At 40.0% G+C, this 16,576-nt stretch overlaps 1 protein-coding gene across 1 annotated transcript in view; it reads right to left on the bottom strand.

Annotated features, from left to right (window-relative positions):
* Positions 1-585: 585 nt before the first annotated feature.
* The window catches only part of gask1a (golgi associated kinase 1A), a 31,090-nt gene continuing 15,099 nt past the window's right edge, over positions 586-16,576 (bottom strand). The window contains exons 2-5 of the mRNA XM_010896991.3: positions 12,968-14,392; positions 5,838-5,960; positions 3,312-3,415; positions 586-2,905 (exon numbers count right to left, since the gene is read on the bottom strand). Coding sequence (XP_010895293.2) covers positions 2,701-2,905; positions 3,312-3,415; positions 5,838-5,960; positions 12,968-14,392 — 1,857 coding nt within the window. The 3' untranslated portion in view covers positions 586-2,700. The remainder of the gene's footprint in view (positions 2,906-3,311; positions 3,416-5,837; positions 5,961-12,967; positions 14,393-16,576) is intronic.

Consider the following 16,576-nt stretch of genomic DNA (forward strand, 5'->3'; position numbering starts at 1 on the left):
TTTGGTTGAAGGCTGTTATTGCTTTTATGGCTGTTGTTCTGGTTTTCCTCCTTTAAAACACTAAACATTGGTTTTGGTAAATAACCTAAATCCAATAAAAATGCCACTTATAAATAACATTGGGGAAGAAAACTAAGCATTTTTGTTAAAGAGAAGAAACATTTGCTAGGTAAAGATCAGAGATGAAATGTATGATTAAATCCTCAAATTATTGCTCTTATAAAGGCCAAATAAACAAGGCATCAATAAACAGGTTGTGGTAAATTTTTGCTATTTGACCCATAGTGCTGGCCTAACCATTGAGTTCAGTTTCATGGGGATATATGTATTTCCATCTTCCTACAGAGTTGTGCTGACCTTCAAGTTCCATCGGTGGCAGAAGAAAAGGGTTTCAATGGCAGAGGGTGACTGTATAGAGAATATGATGTCACAGGCATGCACTTGAAAAGGAAGAGAAGTACATAATGCCAGAAACTCAATTACGATCAGTGGTATTCATTCCATAGCACAAAATGAACAGTCTTGAGCCTGAACTGCAGAGAAATGTATTTATACAAAGAACATTAATAACATTTTACTGTCTCACTTGAGGACAATGACAGGGGACAGTAATACGTACAAACAACTGTGACCAAAAGTATTGTCACCCTTGCATTTTATTCACACACAAAAAAAAATTGTTGAACAAAACCAAAACAGAAAAAAATTTACTAAAATAACCCAGACAATGTTACTGGCATCTTCTAGGAATACTGTAGTTAGAAATAATAAGAACTGAACCAGGTGATTCTTTTTTACTTTGGAACTGAACTCAACTAGGGTGAGTTGCAAGTGCCTGCAATAATGATTCATAATAGTCACTCATTCAACCAATTTGAGTAGAAAATTAAGTAATTCTTCTGTTTTGGAGAACTGTAAACTACAGTTCTTAACTGGTAAATAACACAGGGCTGGCTAGTTTACTTAATTGCAGGACTGAAGATCAAAACATTTCACTACAGCTTGTCATTAAGTATAGCTTTTACAAGGGGACCGTAGCAGTCATTAGGAGAAAGGTTCAACAGGAGGCAAGCAGGCAGGCAGGTGTAAATGGTTGATTTATGTACATAGTGCTACCAATGATCGTTATAAATGTAGTCTACAATACTTATATATTTAAAAGTTATTGTGGACCTCATCCTCTCTGTATATTAAAAAAATTGTCTTGAAAATGCCTCCCATTGAGCAAAACTGGAGAACTAAACTGTAAAAACCCCCGTAAATTTGCACAAATTGTAAAGCAGTGCACAATAGTGGAGAGAATTGTGGCTAGACCATCTTCGGCACAAGCCACTTAATTATTATTGCTGTTCACCGGCCTACTTCACAAACTAATTAGTAAGCAACCAAGGATGAAGAGCTTTTTATTTTGTAACGCTGGTCTCAATGTATGCGTTTAATAGTTGGGTCAGTCAGTAAGTTTGTTTTGGTGATCACAGTTTGTCAATCTCAGAATATCCTGTCATTTAAATAATTTGTGTGTCAGTATATAAATGAAAAATTGGTTTGAGGTATTCAAATGGTACCAAATGGATATTCCCAATGGCTAAACTTGCTGTGAAGTGAGCTTACAGTACGTTATGACGTAACATGCCTTTACAGAAAACAAAATTAAGAATTCAAAGAAAATCATCAAAATCAAATATGGAGGAGGTTCAGTGACATTTTTGGGTTGCTTTGCTGCCTCTTGAACTCGGTGCTTTGAATGTAGGTACAGCATCTCGAAATCAGGTATTTTGGAGCTCATCGTTCAATCTCTGTTAAAGGTCATGCAAGACTGTGACCCTGAACACAATTTAAAAACACCCAAGAATGGTTCAAGACAAAATGCTGGACTGTTCTGAAGTGGCCAGCAATGAGTCCAGATATAAATCCTATTGAAAACCTGTGGAAGGATATGAAAACAACCTTTGTGAGGCACCCTTCAAATCTGGGAGAAGTGGAGCAGTTTGAACAAGAAGACTGGGCCAGAATGCAAATACAGAGGTGAAGAAGCTCATCCATGATTATAGGAAGCACTTGATTACAGTTATTTTGGCCAAAGGAAGCTCTACCAAATATTGAGTCTGGTGTGTCAGTCATTTTGTAAATGCCATTTCAGTAAAAGAAATTATAATAAAAAGGTTCTGTAATATTAACAGTGAAATAAAGAATTGTTAAAATCAAAACTTTTGTAATTTTGAACATATTGGTAGAGATAATTGTTAGTTATTTAAAGAAAGTTTTGGTAAATACAGACTTTCTTTCAGCAAAATCCTGGATCCAGAGCTATTCAATCTCAAATATTTTATCTAAACAATTACAGCTGAAAGCTTCCCAAACATTTATTGGAAAATACAAGAATATTAAGACTTGCACTGCGATTAGCCCAAAAGATGCTGAACAGTTGTATGGAATATAATATGGACAGGAACCGCAACCCACACAAAAAAAAGCGGGGGAAGATTTTATCCCAGTCCGGAATACTGCGGTTGTGTCCCAAACGGCACCCTATTTATACTACTTTTAAACAGTGCCTTGAGGGTGTTCATAGACAATGAAGATCTGATCTAAAGTAGAGCACACTATTTCAGTAATAGGGCACCTTAAGGAGACTGTCAATCAAAAGCCCCCCCCTGCCTGGATGCAATCCAGTTCTGCTCTGTAGGTGGGTTGTTGTTTTCACAGGTATCTGTTCAGATTCAAACTCTTGTCGTAGATGTGTCGCAGAAGAATCCTCCCTCTCTGCTCCACTGTGTGGATCAGAGGCTTCAGGCCATGTGCCCCCCCTCGGCTCTCCCAGAATTCCTTGTCTGTGTACAAAGATCTCAGCAGCATGCTCTCCAAGCAGCCAGACTGGAGAACCGACACAGCTCTTTCTGGAAACCTGCCAGGAAAATACAGTTTATGACTCACGGTTTGGAAAAGATATCCAGACAAACACCGAAACCATGGATATAAAAACCCAAATGACTGAGCATTTGTGTCACGAGGTTGCCTTCTTTAGTTCAATCTATTAAGAAGTATCCTCCATCTCTGTGGTATTTAGAAAGAAATAACAGCATTGCATACAAAGTAGTAAAGATCCTCCACTTGCTTCACTGGATTCAGATTAAGGCTGCATGATATTGGATTTATGTAGGTTTCACATGACCTTCTGAACACTAAGGTAACACTAAGGTAACACTAAGGCACTCTATTCCCTATATTGCAGAGTGCTTGTGTCCACAGCTCTATTTCCAGGCTTCTGTATAGCCTTGAATACAGACTGAGTAATAAGTGTTTGTACTCACTCATCGATGCCCTCTACTAAGCGAAAGTTGATGTTGTCATGGGAATGATTTGGTCTGCCTGCATTGTCTATGAACACAAGTCTGGAAGGCTCTGCCCTCCTCACCTTTGAAGAAAGAACAGACATCAACGTGCACAATGTGAGAATTATAGACATTATGTCCTGAAATATCATATGATCTTCTGTGTAGATGTAAATCTTAGTTGTTCCATAGAAGATATCTGAGGGGCAATATTATACTTGTCAATAAATTGCAGTCAATGAGGAAAGATAAATGTCAGAGAGGTGGCTTTTTATCAATAGATTGCAGCCAATAGAGAATGATAAATGTTGCTGGTTACACACTTTTGTCAATATAATGCAATAAATGAAAGGGTGAATGTTTCATAGCTGAAAACAATCGAGTCAATTACAAAAGATGAATATCACAAAGCTGGCAGTTTTTTCAATACATTGCAGTCAATAACAAAAAACGAACATCATGAAGCTGAAGTTTTCTCTCAATGTTTTTTTCCAATACATTGTAATCAATAGGAAGTGATGATTGTCACAGGGGGGAATTTTCAGGCCCTTTCTCTTTTTCCACATTTTATTGTGTTTTAGACCACTCAAAATTTATCAGTGCCTTCGCCATCGAGGAACTCCCTACACACACTGCCTACACACACTGCCTACACACACTGCCTACACACACTGCCTACACACTCTGGCCACATGAGGCTGGGCCTTGTCCTGCACTAGGAGGAACCCAGGGCCCATTGCACCAGTGTAAGGTCTGACAATGGGTCTGAGGAGGTCTGTGCAGCCCTCCAAGGATATGCCTCCCCAGACCATCACTGACCCACCCCCAAACCGATCATGCTGGATGATGTTGCAGGCAGAATGAAGTTCACCAGGGCATCTCCAGACTCTTTCACATCTGTCACATGAGCTCAGTGTGGACCTGCTCTCATCTGTGAAGAGAACTGGGTGCCAATGGTGGACCTGCCAATTCTGGTGTTCTCTGACGATTGCCAATTGAACTGGATGGTGCTGGGCTGTGAGCACAGGTCCCATTAGATGACGTCGGGCCCTCATGCCACCCTCATGGAGTCTGTTTCTGACAGTTTGGTCAGAAACATGCACACCAGTAGCCCGCTGGAGGTCATTTTGTAGAGCTCTGGCAGTGCTTCTCCTGTTCCTCCTCGCACAAAGGAGCAGATACAGGTCCTTGCTACTGGGCTGATGCCCTTCTACGTTCCTGTCCAGCTCACTTCATGTAAAGGCCTGTCTCCTGGTATCTCCTCAATGCTCTTGAGGTTGTACTGAGAGACACAGCAAACCTTCTTGCAACGGCACGTATGGATGTGCCATCCTGGAGTAGCTGGACTACCTGTGCAACCTGAATGGGCTGCAGGTACCGCCTCATGCTACCAGTACTGGACACTAGGAAAATACAAATCTAGAGAAGAATCCGTCAGGAAGGATAAAGAGAGAGCAATTGTCTGTGGCCACCATCTACAAAACAATTCCCTTTTTGGGGGTTGTCTTGTTGTTGCCTCTCCAGTGCACCCGTTTTCACTTTCGTTTGCACCAAATAGGTGACATTGATTCACAATTGATTATGCTTCCTATCCATCTACCTAGCTTCCTATCTATCTATAGTAAATTCCCCAAAATAACAAAGTGCAAACCATTTTTTATATATTTGTGCTAATTTACTGAAAATAAAAAAACATTTTGGCATGTTCGCTCATTCTTCCTTGCAGATCCTCTCAAGCTGTCAGATTGGATGGGTAGCGTTTGTGATGTTTGATCTTCAGGTCTACCCACGGATGTTCAATAGTGTTCAAGTCCAGGTTTTGGCTGGGCCACTCAAGGACATTCACAGACTTGTCCTGAAGCCTCTCCAGTATTGTCTTGGCTGTGTGCTTCAGGGTTTGTGCTGAAAGATGAATCTTGAATCTTTTTCATTGACTGCAATATATTGAGAAAAACCTCAACAAAAACCTCAACAATGACAAACATTTCAACAATTTTAAACTCACCTTTTACCATTGAATGCAATTTATTGAGACAGACGTTATCTAGTTTGATCATTTTGCCCAGAGTAATATTTTTATGATCTCATTTTGCTAAATTGAATTTTTGTAGTCTTTGTCAGGAGAGAGTAACAATGTCAGCAATGATTTCAGCTGAAAGAGGAAGTTATCATTCCGCAGAACAATAATGTTGTTTTAACAACAATGTCCTTTATCAGTGGAACCAACAGCAATTTTCTCTTTTGTCTGAAAAGGTCTTTCTTCTAATAATAATGATATTTAATGTATTGAAAAAACTGAACATATAGTGATCCAGCACACTGTACTACTAGACAATTTCATGCCACCTCCAAAACCTGTATACAGTCTCTTAAATGATGTACAGATAAGTGGGTAAGCCTGGTCCTAGCCTGAATACCTTAAGTCTAAATTATGATGTAGTTGGGATATAGTTACCAGCTGGAATACCTTATGTCCAAATTATGATGTAGTTGGGATATAGTTACCAGGATGTGCACCAGCACTAGATCCTTAGGGTTCCTGCACCTTGTATGTAGCAGGTTCTCCACACATGGTTCTGATGGGTCAGGTTGGAAACCACAGCAGTACCGGTCTAGACGGTCATTCACCTATGCAGGGTAATGAAAGAACATGGATTGCTTGGGACGGAGCCTCCTCATTGACAATGGCTACATCTGCAGTATGTACCCGTGAAACCTTCAAAGAAATACTACAGCTGGTTTTAGTTCATGCTAATCAGAATCTCTTCAACTGATGTCAGATGACATTATATGTAAATTATTTTCACATATTATTTTCAGTTTTTCACTGAAATATTGTTGGGTACAATATGGTATTAAAGGTTGAACATAAACATTTACATATAATGTAAACATGTCCAATAGCTTCTAATCAGTCTTTTACATCTTATTTTAGGTATTTTTGCCCACTCTTCCTAACAGAACTCAATCAGTTGAGTTATTTTTGCCCACATTCTAGGTTCCAGAGGCAGTGTTGTGTTTTCGCCCAACATAGCAGATTTAATTGTGACCAAAACGCTAAATTCTGGACTCATCTGTCCAGAGAATGGACTTCCAGAAACCTTCAGGTTTGTTCAGGTGGTCTCTGACAAAGTTAAGTTGTTTTTTGACATCACAGGTCCCTTCCTAACAGTACCATTCTATTCAGCTTTGTTTTTACTTTTGAAACATGCACTGTAACCTGAGATTCAGCACAGGAGTCTGCAATCCAGATTTTATGTTTGGGTTGGCACTGACATGCTTAATTATTTTTCTTCGGGCTCTTTGGGACATTTTGGAGGGACGTCCATTTCTAGGCTGAGTTTCTTTTGTATTCAGTTCTTTCCATTTGTAAATGACTTGCCTCACAGAGGACTAATGGAGCTCAAATCTTTTAAGATTGTTGTATAGCCTTCGCCAGAAGGATGTGCTCTTACTATCCTCTTCTTGATGTCCTCTAAGATCTCCTTTCCTTTCAGCATGGTGTCTTTTGCATTTACCTAGAAACACACCAAACTGTCCAGGTTTCTTGTCTCTATCAGAGTACCACCCAAATCCTTTCCTAAAGATCCCTCCTTTGATTGGTTTATTTGTCATTCAATTATTTACCCACCAGATTCTACTAACCTACTGGATTTAACCAAACGTGGGGTTTACTTATTTTTGCAACAATTTCTTTTAAATAATGTTTTTCTACCACACAAATTATTTCCTCTAAACCAACATATGGAATTGGTAAAATAAACCTGTAATTTCAGATAAAGGAAACAAGTTCTGATTGAACAAAGATTTTATGGTCAAAAGTTTAAAACGCTTTAATACTTCAAAAAAAATCTATAAACATTGTTCACATACTTTCAAACATGGTGTGATATATGCCCCAAGGTCTGTCTGGGCCTGTTCTCTGTGGTGAAACACACAAATTCCCTCCACTTCTACAGCACCTTCAGTAGATCACACATCTCTACTATATTTCACCCTTACACTAGAACACACTCAAATGGGGAGAAAGGAGTCTCCAGAATATGGTTCCAGATAATGTTAACATACGCTATTAAACTACACCCACTCTCTGGAAAACAGGACATAGTAGTACAGTACTACAAATAACTTTTATGTTTATTCTACAAGCACAATGGGATCAGACATTGCCCATCCGTATTGTGCAATACAGTTTAAGTTTCTTGTTGTGATAATATTCAACAGTATTGTTGAATACTATCTTCTGGTTTGCTGCAAGTGCATTCTTTAATGGGGATAAAGCTCAGATTTCTTTCAAATTTCCAAGTGTTCCCTGATGATACATTTAAAATCTAGAGTAATGGTTTAAAGCAAATACATGTATCAACAGATACAACCAACAGTCTTTTCAGCTCTGAAAGACACTTGTGCTTGATCTGTAATTGTAGCTCGTTCCACTTCTTTGGGGCGTTTTACCTCTGATTCCAATTTATGTGCATCTGACATGAAATGGTACTAGATAATTTCTGAAAAGATTCTGCAACATTTATTTATTTATTTTCAAGCCAAATAGTAAAATACTTGTATGAAGGAACACATTCAGTAAAATTCCACCTAGAGTAGTAATATCGTGCTTTATACAGTTATGAATCCTAAAGAATAGCACATGTTTCTTTTTTATTAATATTTAGCTCTAGTTTAAGACCTGTAAAATCTGTAAATCTTGAAAATATCATGATAGGAAAGAAGAAATGTGGACACAAACAAGCTTTAAAAAATTAAATAAAGGGAGAATGATGCATAATGACACATCAGGGTATGAGTATAAAATATTTTTTAGGCCTTTAATAAGATGATTATTAAGAAGAAGAATTAATATGGCAAAACCAAAGATCAGGTTGTCCTTAGAATCTGGATGACTAAGTAGGAAACTAATCGAGTCTACCAAGGGTTTAATGGCAAATTTGACAGAGCTACAGACATATATGTCCAACGGTGGTCATGTTTGCATGGTACAACAATATCCCAAAAACAATGCAACTTTGGAAGTAAGTCCACTTCAAATCATGTTTAATTTGGAACAAAAATGTTCCAACATGGCACATTACTAAAATAACACCATTACTACAGTAACTGTGAAGCACAGAGGTGGCAACAACATGTTGTGGGGATGTTTATGATCATCTGGGACTGAGACACTTTTTGGATTTAAGTAAAAATGTATGGAGTAATACAGAATAGGCCTTTAGGACAATACAGTATGCTACAAGAAAAATAGATTTTAGTTCACTTTTCCATATGACACCAACCCAGAACATATAGCCAAAATGTCAGTAGAGTGGCTAGGGAATAAAAAGGTAAATGTTGTTAAGTGTCTCAGAAAGAGACCCAACATAAATCTAATCGACCAAGTTTGTGTTTTGCTATCCATCGATGTGCCTCAAAGGAAGATGATAGAGCTTAAACAGTTTTGTGGAGAAGAATGGTAAAATATTGCTAAATCTAGGCATGTACGCTGTAAGTTGGTATAGACCCACCTGACTCACTACAATCAGGTGTTGGAGACTTATACAATTGTGACATTTAAGTTTTGTAATTTAAATGTATACATTAACTTCCCAACTGTAACAAATAAACTATGTTTTGGAATATGATGTGTAGGTAAGGGGAAAGAAATGCTAATTTAAATCATGAATCTCTAGCACTGACAAAAAAATGTGAAGGAACATTTCAGGCAAGTAAACTTTTTATAAGCAATCTAGAGTTGGCATACAATCTTAAACACACAATAACATCAATCAACAAATGTATTTTATAAAGCAATTTTTACATCAGCAGTCACAAAGTGCTTTTGCAAACACCCAGCCTGTAACCCCAAAGAGCAAGTAACAACAGGGTTGATGGATAGTGTCGAGGAAAAACTCCCTACTAGGCTCGAAATTTTGAAACCTAGAGAGGAACCAGGACTGGGTGACCAGTCCTCTTCTGGCTACGTTGGGTGAACATTTTAAGATGCATGAACAGATGAACAGGGGGTGGGGGGGTACAGCAGAGTGGCAACTGGTAATGACATCACATGCTAAAGATTAAGCTAACGCATAACAATAAATGTGTAGTCTTACTAGCCTACAGTAGCTACACAAAACATTAATGCAAGGCAATGACCAACAACAAGGATGCCTGGTGCAAGGTCCTCTGTCTTATCTGTTATCCCCAACTGGAGTGTTATGTTTGTGACTGTGTCCTTCACGCCGTTCCCTTTGCTAATTGGTGTTAGGTTGCCCATCAGATCCATCAGAGGTGTTAAATTAACAGGTAGTAACAAGTGTTCCTGGGTCCCAGTCAGCAATTCCACTGAATCAATACAATACTATTAGCAGTTGGCTGTGTTACAGGTATTGACTTCGGCAAATAGACTACTCATGTATTATTCAAACGGTGATTCTCTTTGTCCAAAACAGCTCCCTATTCCCTACTCAACACTATAGTGCCCTGTCAAATGTAGTGCACTGTAGTGAGTAGGGTCCTATTTTGGTTGCAGTCTGTATGCCCCTTCCGCCCCACCGTTCAGTCGCCCACTCAATTCAATCTCACAGAGAGATAAGGCAGTCTTTCATTATCTTTATCAGATCTTTATACAGAGGAACAGGTTCTGTGGTTTGGTTTTCTACTGAATTATTTTCTGTTTTTAAAAGATTAGGTAGCAAAAAACTCAAACACCCTTCACAGTGAAATAATTTAGATGTAAAACAATCAAAGAAGGGAATTTGTGATTCATCTCTTTCAGGGACATTTTCAGACAAAAATATTTTTGCTTATCTTTTCTCTTGCCTTACAATACAAGTCATTCTTCTACAGTAATGTGTAAAAAAAAATAACGTTCCTAATTTACATGCACTAACTAAGAAACAATCATTATTCACTCCTATTCTGTATGCAAAGTAAATCCTACTAGATGTTTATCTGTAATATTTTAGTTACTATGTAGCGACTACCATCCTTTTGTTTTCTTTCCAGTTCAAGATCACCTTATACCAATCCTCCATGGACTTCTAATAATTCCAGAGCGCCAGCTTTGTTTTTTCCCCTAAACAATGTAATGGACTTTCTAATGGCCATAGAGACAGACAATGAGAAGAGCAGCTGCTATCATGCCATATCCTCAGACCTCCCTAATGCATACCTCTGCGTCCAAGATTGCCTGTCATCGGGCATTACTGTAGCAAACCCAAAACTCACACTGCCAGCGGCCAGACAACGGGGGCGTTCTTGATACACATACAACCATTGCTCCGCAGTCTCATTCTTCAAGTGCATTCTCGGAGGGAGGAGAATGTACAGTTACACTCCCCCTGCTGTGTTATCTCACACTTCACCTCCACATTCACTGGACCTTTGTCTACAGAGGTACATGTTTGACAGAGTAATCAGCTACATATACCTAAATTATAATAATCTGGCCAGCTTTACAGACATACCCCTGAAATCATTGTTGTTTTGTGAGGTAGCTGTAGTTTTTCATTCTTTGTAAGTGGCTTCCTTATGCAAGCTAGTTTACATTTCTTTATCAGTCAGCTTGTGATCTAGAACACTACAGTAGCCGTCTAGACAATTAAACATGCCACATTTTGTTAACATCTCAAAATAAAACATTGTAGTCAGGCCGATGAATGGGCAACCTTTCATTCTTGACATAAACCTTCTCTCACTTCAGCACAAAACTAGCCGTCATTGTTTTATAATGAAATGCTGTACAGTTCTTTACGTGGTTGGGTCACATTGTTGCTAAAATCCTGATAATATTTCAACTGAAGTGTGCGTCTGAGAACTGCCCTGCGTTTTCTGACTCAAACCATTCTGCACCCCAGTTTGTATGCTTGGAGCACAGTAGTGTGCACAATTGGGAAACATCCCAGGTTTCCTGGAGAACTGCTGAAGACTGATATCAGTGCGTGTGGGCGTATGTGTGTCTTTGTTTTACCCCACACCTGAAGGTCTAGGTGTTAATTGTTGAACCTGGGTCTCCACATCGGCCATAGAAGGTGCTAAGTAAATGTCTGAACACTCAGTGCAACTTTGGGTAAGTTATATGTATCTTTTGTACTGTAGTCATGACAGCTACTCCAGTTTGCAGCTACGTTTCTAATCATCCACTATGTTACAGAGCGTGGTAGTATATTTTTTTAATGAAGAATAATATTTTTGTTAATGACATGCTGTATCTTTTATATGGGAAAGGAATTGCAGTTAATATTAAGGCATTACAAACTTTGCTAAGCAGCAGAGCCACTTAAAAAACAATTTAATGCAATTTCACTCGTTTTCTCAAATTGCTTGGCGTGTCAAGGCAAATATGTTACATATGTCTTCTGTTGCTGAAAGACAAGGTTGTTGGAGTATCCTTCATTTTAAAACTGTGGGGGAAGCCAAAGAACTTCTGAATGGAAAAATGTCAAAAGGTATTGTAAAGAACTATGTATACTCGTTACTGAAAGAACCATATGAACAACCTATCCGCTTAAAAATATACCGCAAATATAAATTACTTGAGGAACCATTTTAAAAGGCTTTCTTTGAAAAACCCTTTCAAAGGGTTCTTGGAAGAACATATAGGGATTCAACCAGAGTTTAAATGTGAAGAACCCCTAAAGGACCCTCCAAGAACCTCTTCACAGGTAGGAGTGTACAATACCATCCTACCTGTGAACCATGGAAAACAATAGACTCTGATAATCAATTATACTTAATACTCCAGAATGACAAAAGTCAAGCTTTTCCTTGAATGTCATTTAGTGAACAGAATTTAAGGACCTTGACAATACAGCTACTGCTCAGATGATCTTGTTATCTAGGACAGCCATTCCACTGCATGATGAGGTTGAGTTCAATTTGCCCAGGGAGAATGTTCTAAAAATGCCCCCAAAAAATAGATGGCTGCCTTCTAAACGTCATCTGATTCCCTTCACAGTGTTTCTCCTGACTGTACGTCCCACTGGGTTATATTAAGGGTTCCCTAAATGTCTCTGAAGTTCATTATCAACTGGACCCTCCACAGTGACATTAAGTGAATCAACCAGGATCAAAATTAGTTTAATTAGTTAGACAATTATTTTTAGGTGAAATTCCCTTTTTGTGTTTGAAGGTGTAAACAAACAATATTTAAATCAACACAGTCACAACCAAATGTCAGTGTAGGTTAAAATACAATATAAAACAATTGCAACAAATTGTCATCATACAGTACAGCAGCTGATGAAAGTTGATGAAAACCGTTACAAATATTTGTTCAAATGTATCAAACTTATGGCTTTTCAACTCAATTAGTGATAACAAACCTCCCATTTGAAGAGTAGTTAATATTATTTACATTTTTGTATAACTTATTTTTTCACTGTTCTTCAGTTTTTATGTATTCAGGTTTTCAGTGCCGACTGAAGATTTCGCGTCCCGTTACACATTACTCTTCACATCTTGTCATAGAGTAAAAATATAATATTTTTCATATTTAATGTAGCAATAATATGGATTATAATTTCTTATTAGCGTGAATAATGCATTGCTGTCATAAAAGTTCAAATCAATGCTGGCAAATGCTCCTTTAACAAAGCTTTTGTGGCAAGTGTGATAGGAGAATACAGTGTTCCCTTGTTCCTTACCTGTAGGAGGAAATCAAAGAGTGCCAGGCGCCCCCATTCCGCATGGTGAACCCCTACACAAGGGGTCTCATTGAGGGCCACCCCACTGCCACACTTGGCCTTCAGAAGGCTCTGGTACTGGGGCCAGGTTAGAGGGAAAGAGTTCTGGTCATTTTCATCATCGGCAAGGTGCTGGATGCTTGGGTCCCACCACACCACAGGTCTGGCTGTCCCTCTAGTGTACCTATAAGGTAGGATGTCACTGTGAAAGGCCCTCAATACTGTGGGCAGGCTCCTGTTTAAGCCGAGCACTCGGTCTAAATGGAAAGCAAAAACTTCAAACCAGTCATCTGGACGTTTGATCAGGGCGCACAGACCCCGCTGGCAATGCCCACCGTGGTCTGCCACCGGAGCCCCACCGAGGCCTATTTGTAGGACCTGCCCGTGGGCAGGGACCCTGGCCTTACTGATCACCTTACTTCCTTTGAGAAACTCCATCTTCTGAACATCATCTTTGCTGAGCCACGGCAGAGAGTCAGGCGATCCGGTCCTTATTTCCTGTGTGTCAGTATCTGGAAACACACCCTCCCGAGACGACATTGGACACCAGCGGGCCTCCCTTCCATTCCCCTCCTCTGTTTCTGCAGCAGGCTGGGTCTCTTTACGCCCAGATGCACGGGGCTGTTTCCTCTCTGAGGCGGCTGCTGACTGTCTGTCATGTTTCCTGCGTTCTCTAGGGAGCTTTTTCACAGCCTGCTGGTCGGTTAGGTCCTTTCTCTCCAGCTGCTTGGTGTGCATCTGGCTCTGCCTCCGTCCACCTGAAGTACATCTGTGATCAGAGTCAGACACACTTTGGTCTGCAACGCGGCTCTGTCTGTGCTCTGCAGTCTGTGGCGCGGCTGTGTGGACGTTTGGTTGTGTGGTAGGTGACCGGGGATGGGGGAACAGCTCTGAACTGCTGCAGTTGCTAAGCTGGTGTCCATCATCCCTTACTGGCAAAGCACTGACTTTCAGTGACTGGATATTCTTATGTTGTTCTCTAGAAGAACTTGGCTGCCTCCCTTTTGTCTTGTTTCTCTCAGTTTTAATATCTTTCTTGTTGTTACTGTTATGAATTCTCCCATCTGTCACAACGTTCGCTCTGCGACCCAGTCTGGGCAGGTCCACCACCAGGCGGTGCTTCCAGGACTCCTTCCCTTTCCCATTCTGCTTCCACCCTCCTTTGTGATTGTTGAGGGGTGGAGGAAGGAGGTGGTGTGGCAACGTGGCCCTCTGCCTGGTTCTAGCCCTGGCTCCAGTAGAGCTCAGAACTGTTGAGGGCAGCCTGCGGGTCTCAGAGGGGGTGAAGCGGAGGGTGCTGATCACCACCACTGACAGGGGGAAGAGGAGGAGGACGGCCAACACCACCCACCTCTTGCAGCGGATCTTGGACCAAACTCTCAAGGCCTGCAGGTAAACAGAAAACAAAGAGACAGTTAGGGACCAAATAAACACATGATTATAGTGGAACAGAGACATAAATCAAAGATCACTGATTAAAGGGGAAGGTAGGGCAGAGCCAGATAGATCGAGATAAGAGGACAGAGGTAGGGCAGAAAGAGATTGAAAGAGATCAGTAAAGAGGGTAAGGCAGAGAGAGAAGAAAAGAAATGAGGAGAGAGGTAGGTCATATTGAGATAAATAAATAGGTGGGAAACAAAATACGCACTCCACACGTATCTCATTAGTAATGATGCTATGCACTAATAAAAACACTGTCTCAGCCTCAGTCAGGCTTTCCTCAGTTTACAGGAAAGTAGAAGTTACTGAGCTGGGACAAATACTGTAGCACACACCCACACTGATGTTATAAATGTGGTGACAGATACAGCCTACCAAATAACAAAAAGGAATCGATTGCATTTGTAAATCAAAATAAAAGAGTATTCTCTAAGTGCATAAAAGAAAAATAATAAGATTGAGTTTTAGTGCCATTTAAGTCCCAGGCAGATGGCTTACAGTATCTGCAGCCCATGTGTTTGAGTACTTTCTACTGCCAAACACCTAAATACAAATGGTTCCCATTCTCTGAAGTCTCCACCACAGCATGTAAATTAGATTCAGTATAAATCAATTCATGAACACAAATGTTCATTAAACACCTACTGTATATCTTTGGAGAATCCTCTTAATGTTATTTCAACTTAAGGTAAATCTAGAAAATGTATTCGCCTGAATTATATAATATCTGGATTTATTAGCTACAGTTTCATTCAATGTTCCAATAAAATATCACTGCGGAAATAATGCTTCTTCTTTTAGGAGAGACCATACAGTTGGAACACATGGAAGTGAACGCAGTCTTCTCTCCGAAATACCGATATCTGCTCTCCCTCTGCCTGCCTCTCATCTCCTCTTCCAGAATTTCTCTGAGAGAATTAAAGGAATGTTTCCAAACCATGAGATATTTTCCATGATGAATTACTGCTTTCCCAAATATCACCTGTGAATGCATTCCATTGTGTTTATCCGAATGAATCCCGCATTTTACAGATTCCTTTTTTATTTTTTACTCATTTAACCATGGACTAACTGGTGAACCCATACTGTACCTATAAGCATGTGTGTAGATCTTAGAAAAATAGATAGGTCAGAAATGCTTTGCCACCAGAATAAAATGGTAGCTCAATCTTACCCGTTGCTAAACTAGATGGGATACGTTCGTATGGACACGAGGGCTGAGGAACATGGGATTCATCTTGATGAGAGATGCCCTGCAGCCGTATTGTACTGTCTAGTGTAATAAGCTCCCTAGCTGGAAAAAAACACCATACTCTGGCAGTCCATCGGTAAAGCCCAGGTTGCCAGGTCCAACTCCCTCACTCCAGTGACTCACTTCACCAGACTCAGGCCAGAGGGCTCACTCACACTTACAACATAACCTGCTCTCCAGAGCACATTCATCACATGTAGAGTTCAGAGCAGTGAACAACAACTAAAAACAGGATGACCCTTGTTAAAGGCATGCTTCCATTTTTCACAATGAGAATGAGAGCCGGGGATTCAAATTTGCATACAGACACTTGGTAAACATTATGGTGGGTTTGACTGAATCCAGGCTAAAAATAGAAGTTACCTAACTGTGTTTGAGTAATTCGTCAATTACCTTCCTTGCTGGATTTTTTACCTTGTTTTTCTGCACTTGTTCTCTGAGGACCTTGTTTTTCTGCACTTGTACTCTGAGGACGTCTATTTAAAGTAGCACATCATTATTATATTTACATTCAGCAGAATAGCTAGAGTTTCAGAAGGAAACGCAGCTGTCCTAGCACCAGGGGAAACTTGTTCCACCAATCGAGTTCCAGTATAGCATGGAGGGGCAGATCCCCCTGCTGCTCAGTAGGCAAGCACCATTTTCTTGTAATGGATGCCAGGTTTGACAGGAAGCCACTAGAGTAAAAGGAGTAGCATGGCGACATGGGAGAAAATTCTAAATTCAGCAGAGATCTGGATAAGTTGAAGAGTTTTGATGACACATGTTGGGAGCCCAACCAACAGAGTTGCAGTAGGCCAGATTATATAAGGGCCTGAATTAGGATGAAGGACACCGTGCTGAAAGGTTATACACTACAGATATGATAGTGTGTGAAC

Source organism: Esox lucius, chromosome 20 (genome assembly GCF_011004845.1).
Source record: "Esox lucius isolate fEsoLuc1 chromosome 20, fEsoLuc1.pri, whole genome shotgun sequence".
Classification (NCBI taxonomy): Eukaryota; Metazoa; Chordata; class Actinopteri; order Esociformes; family Esocidae; genus Esox; species Esox lucius.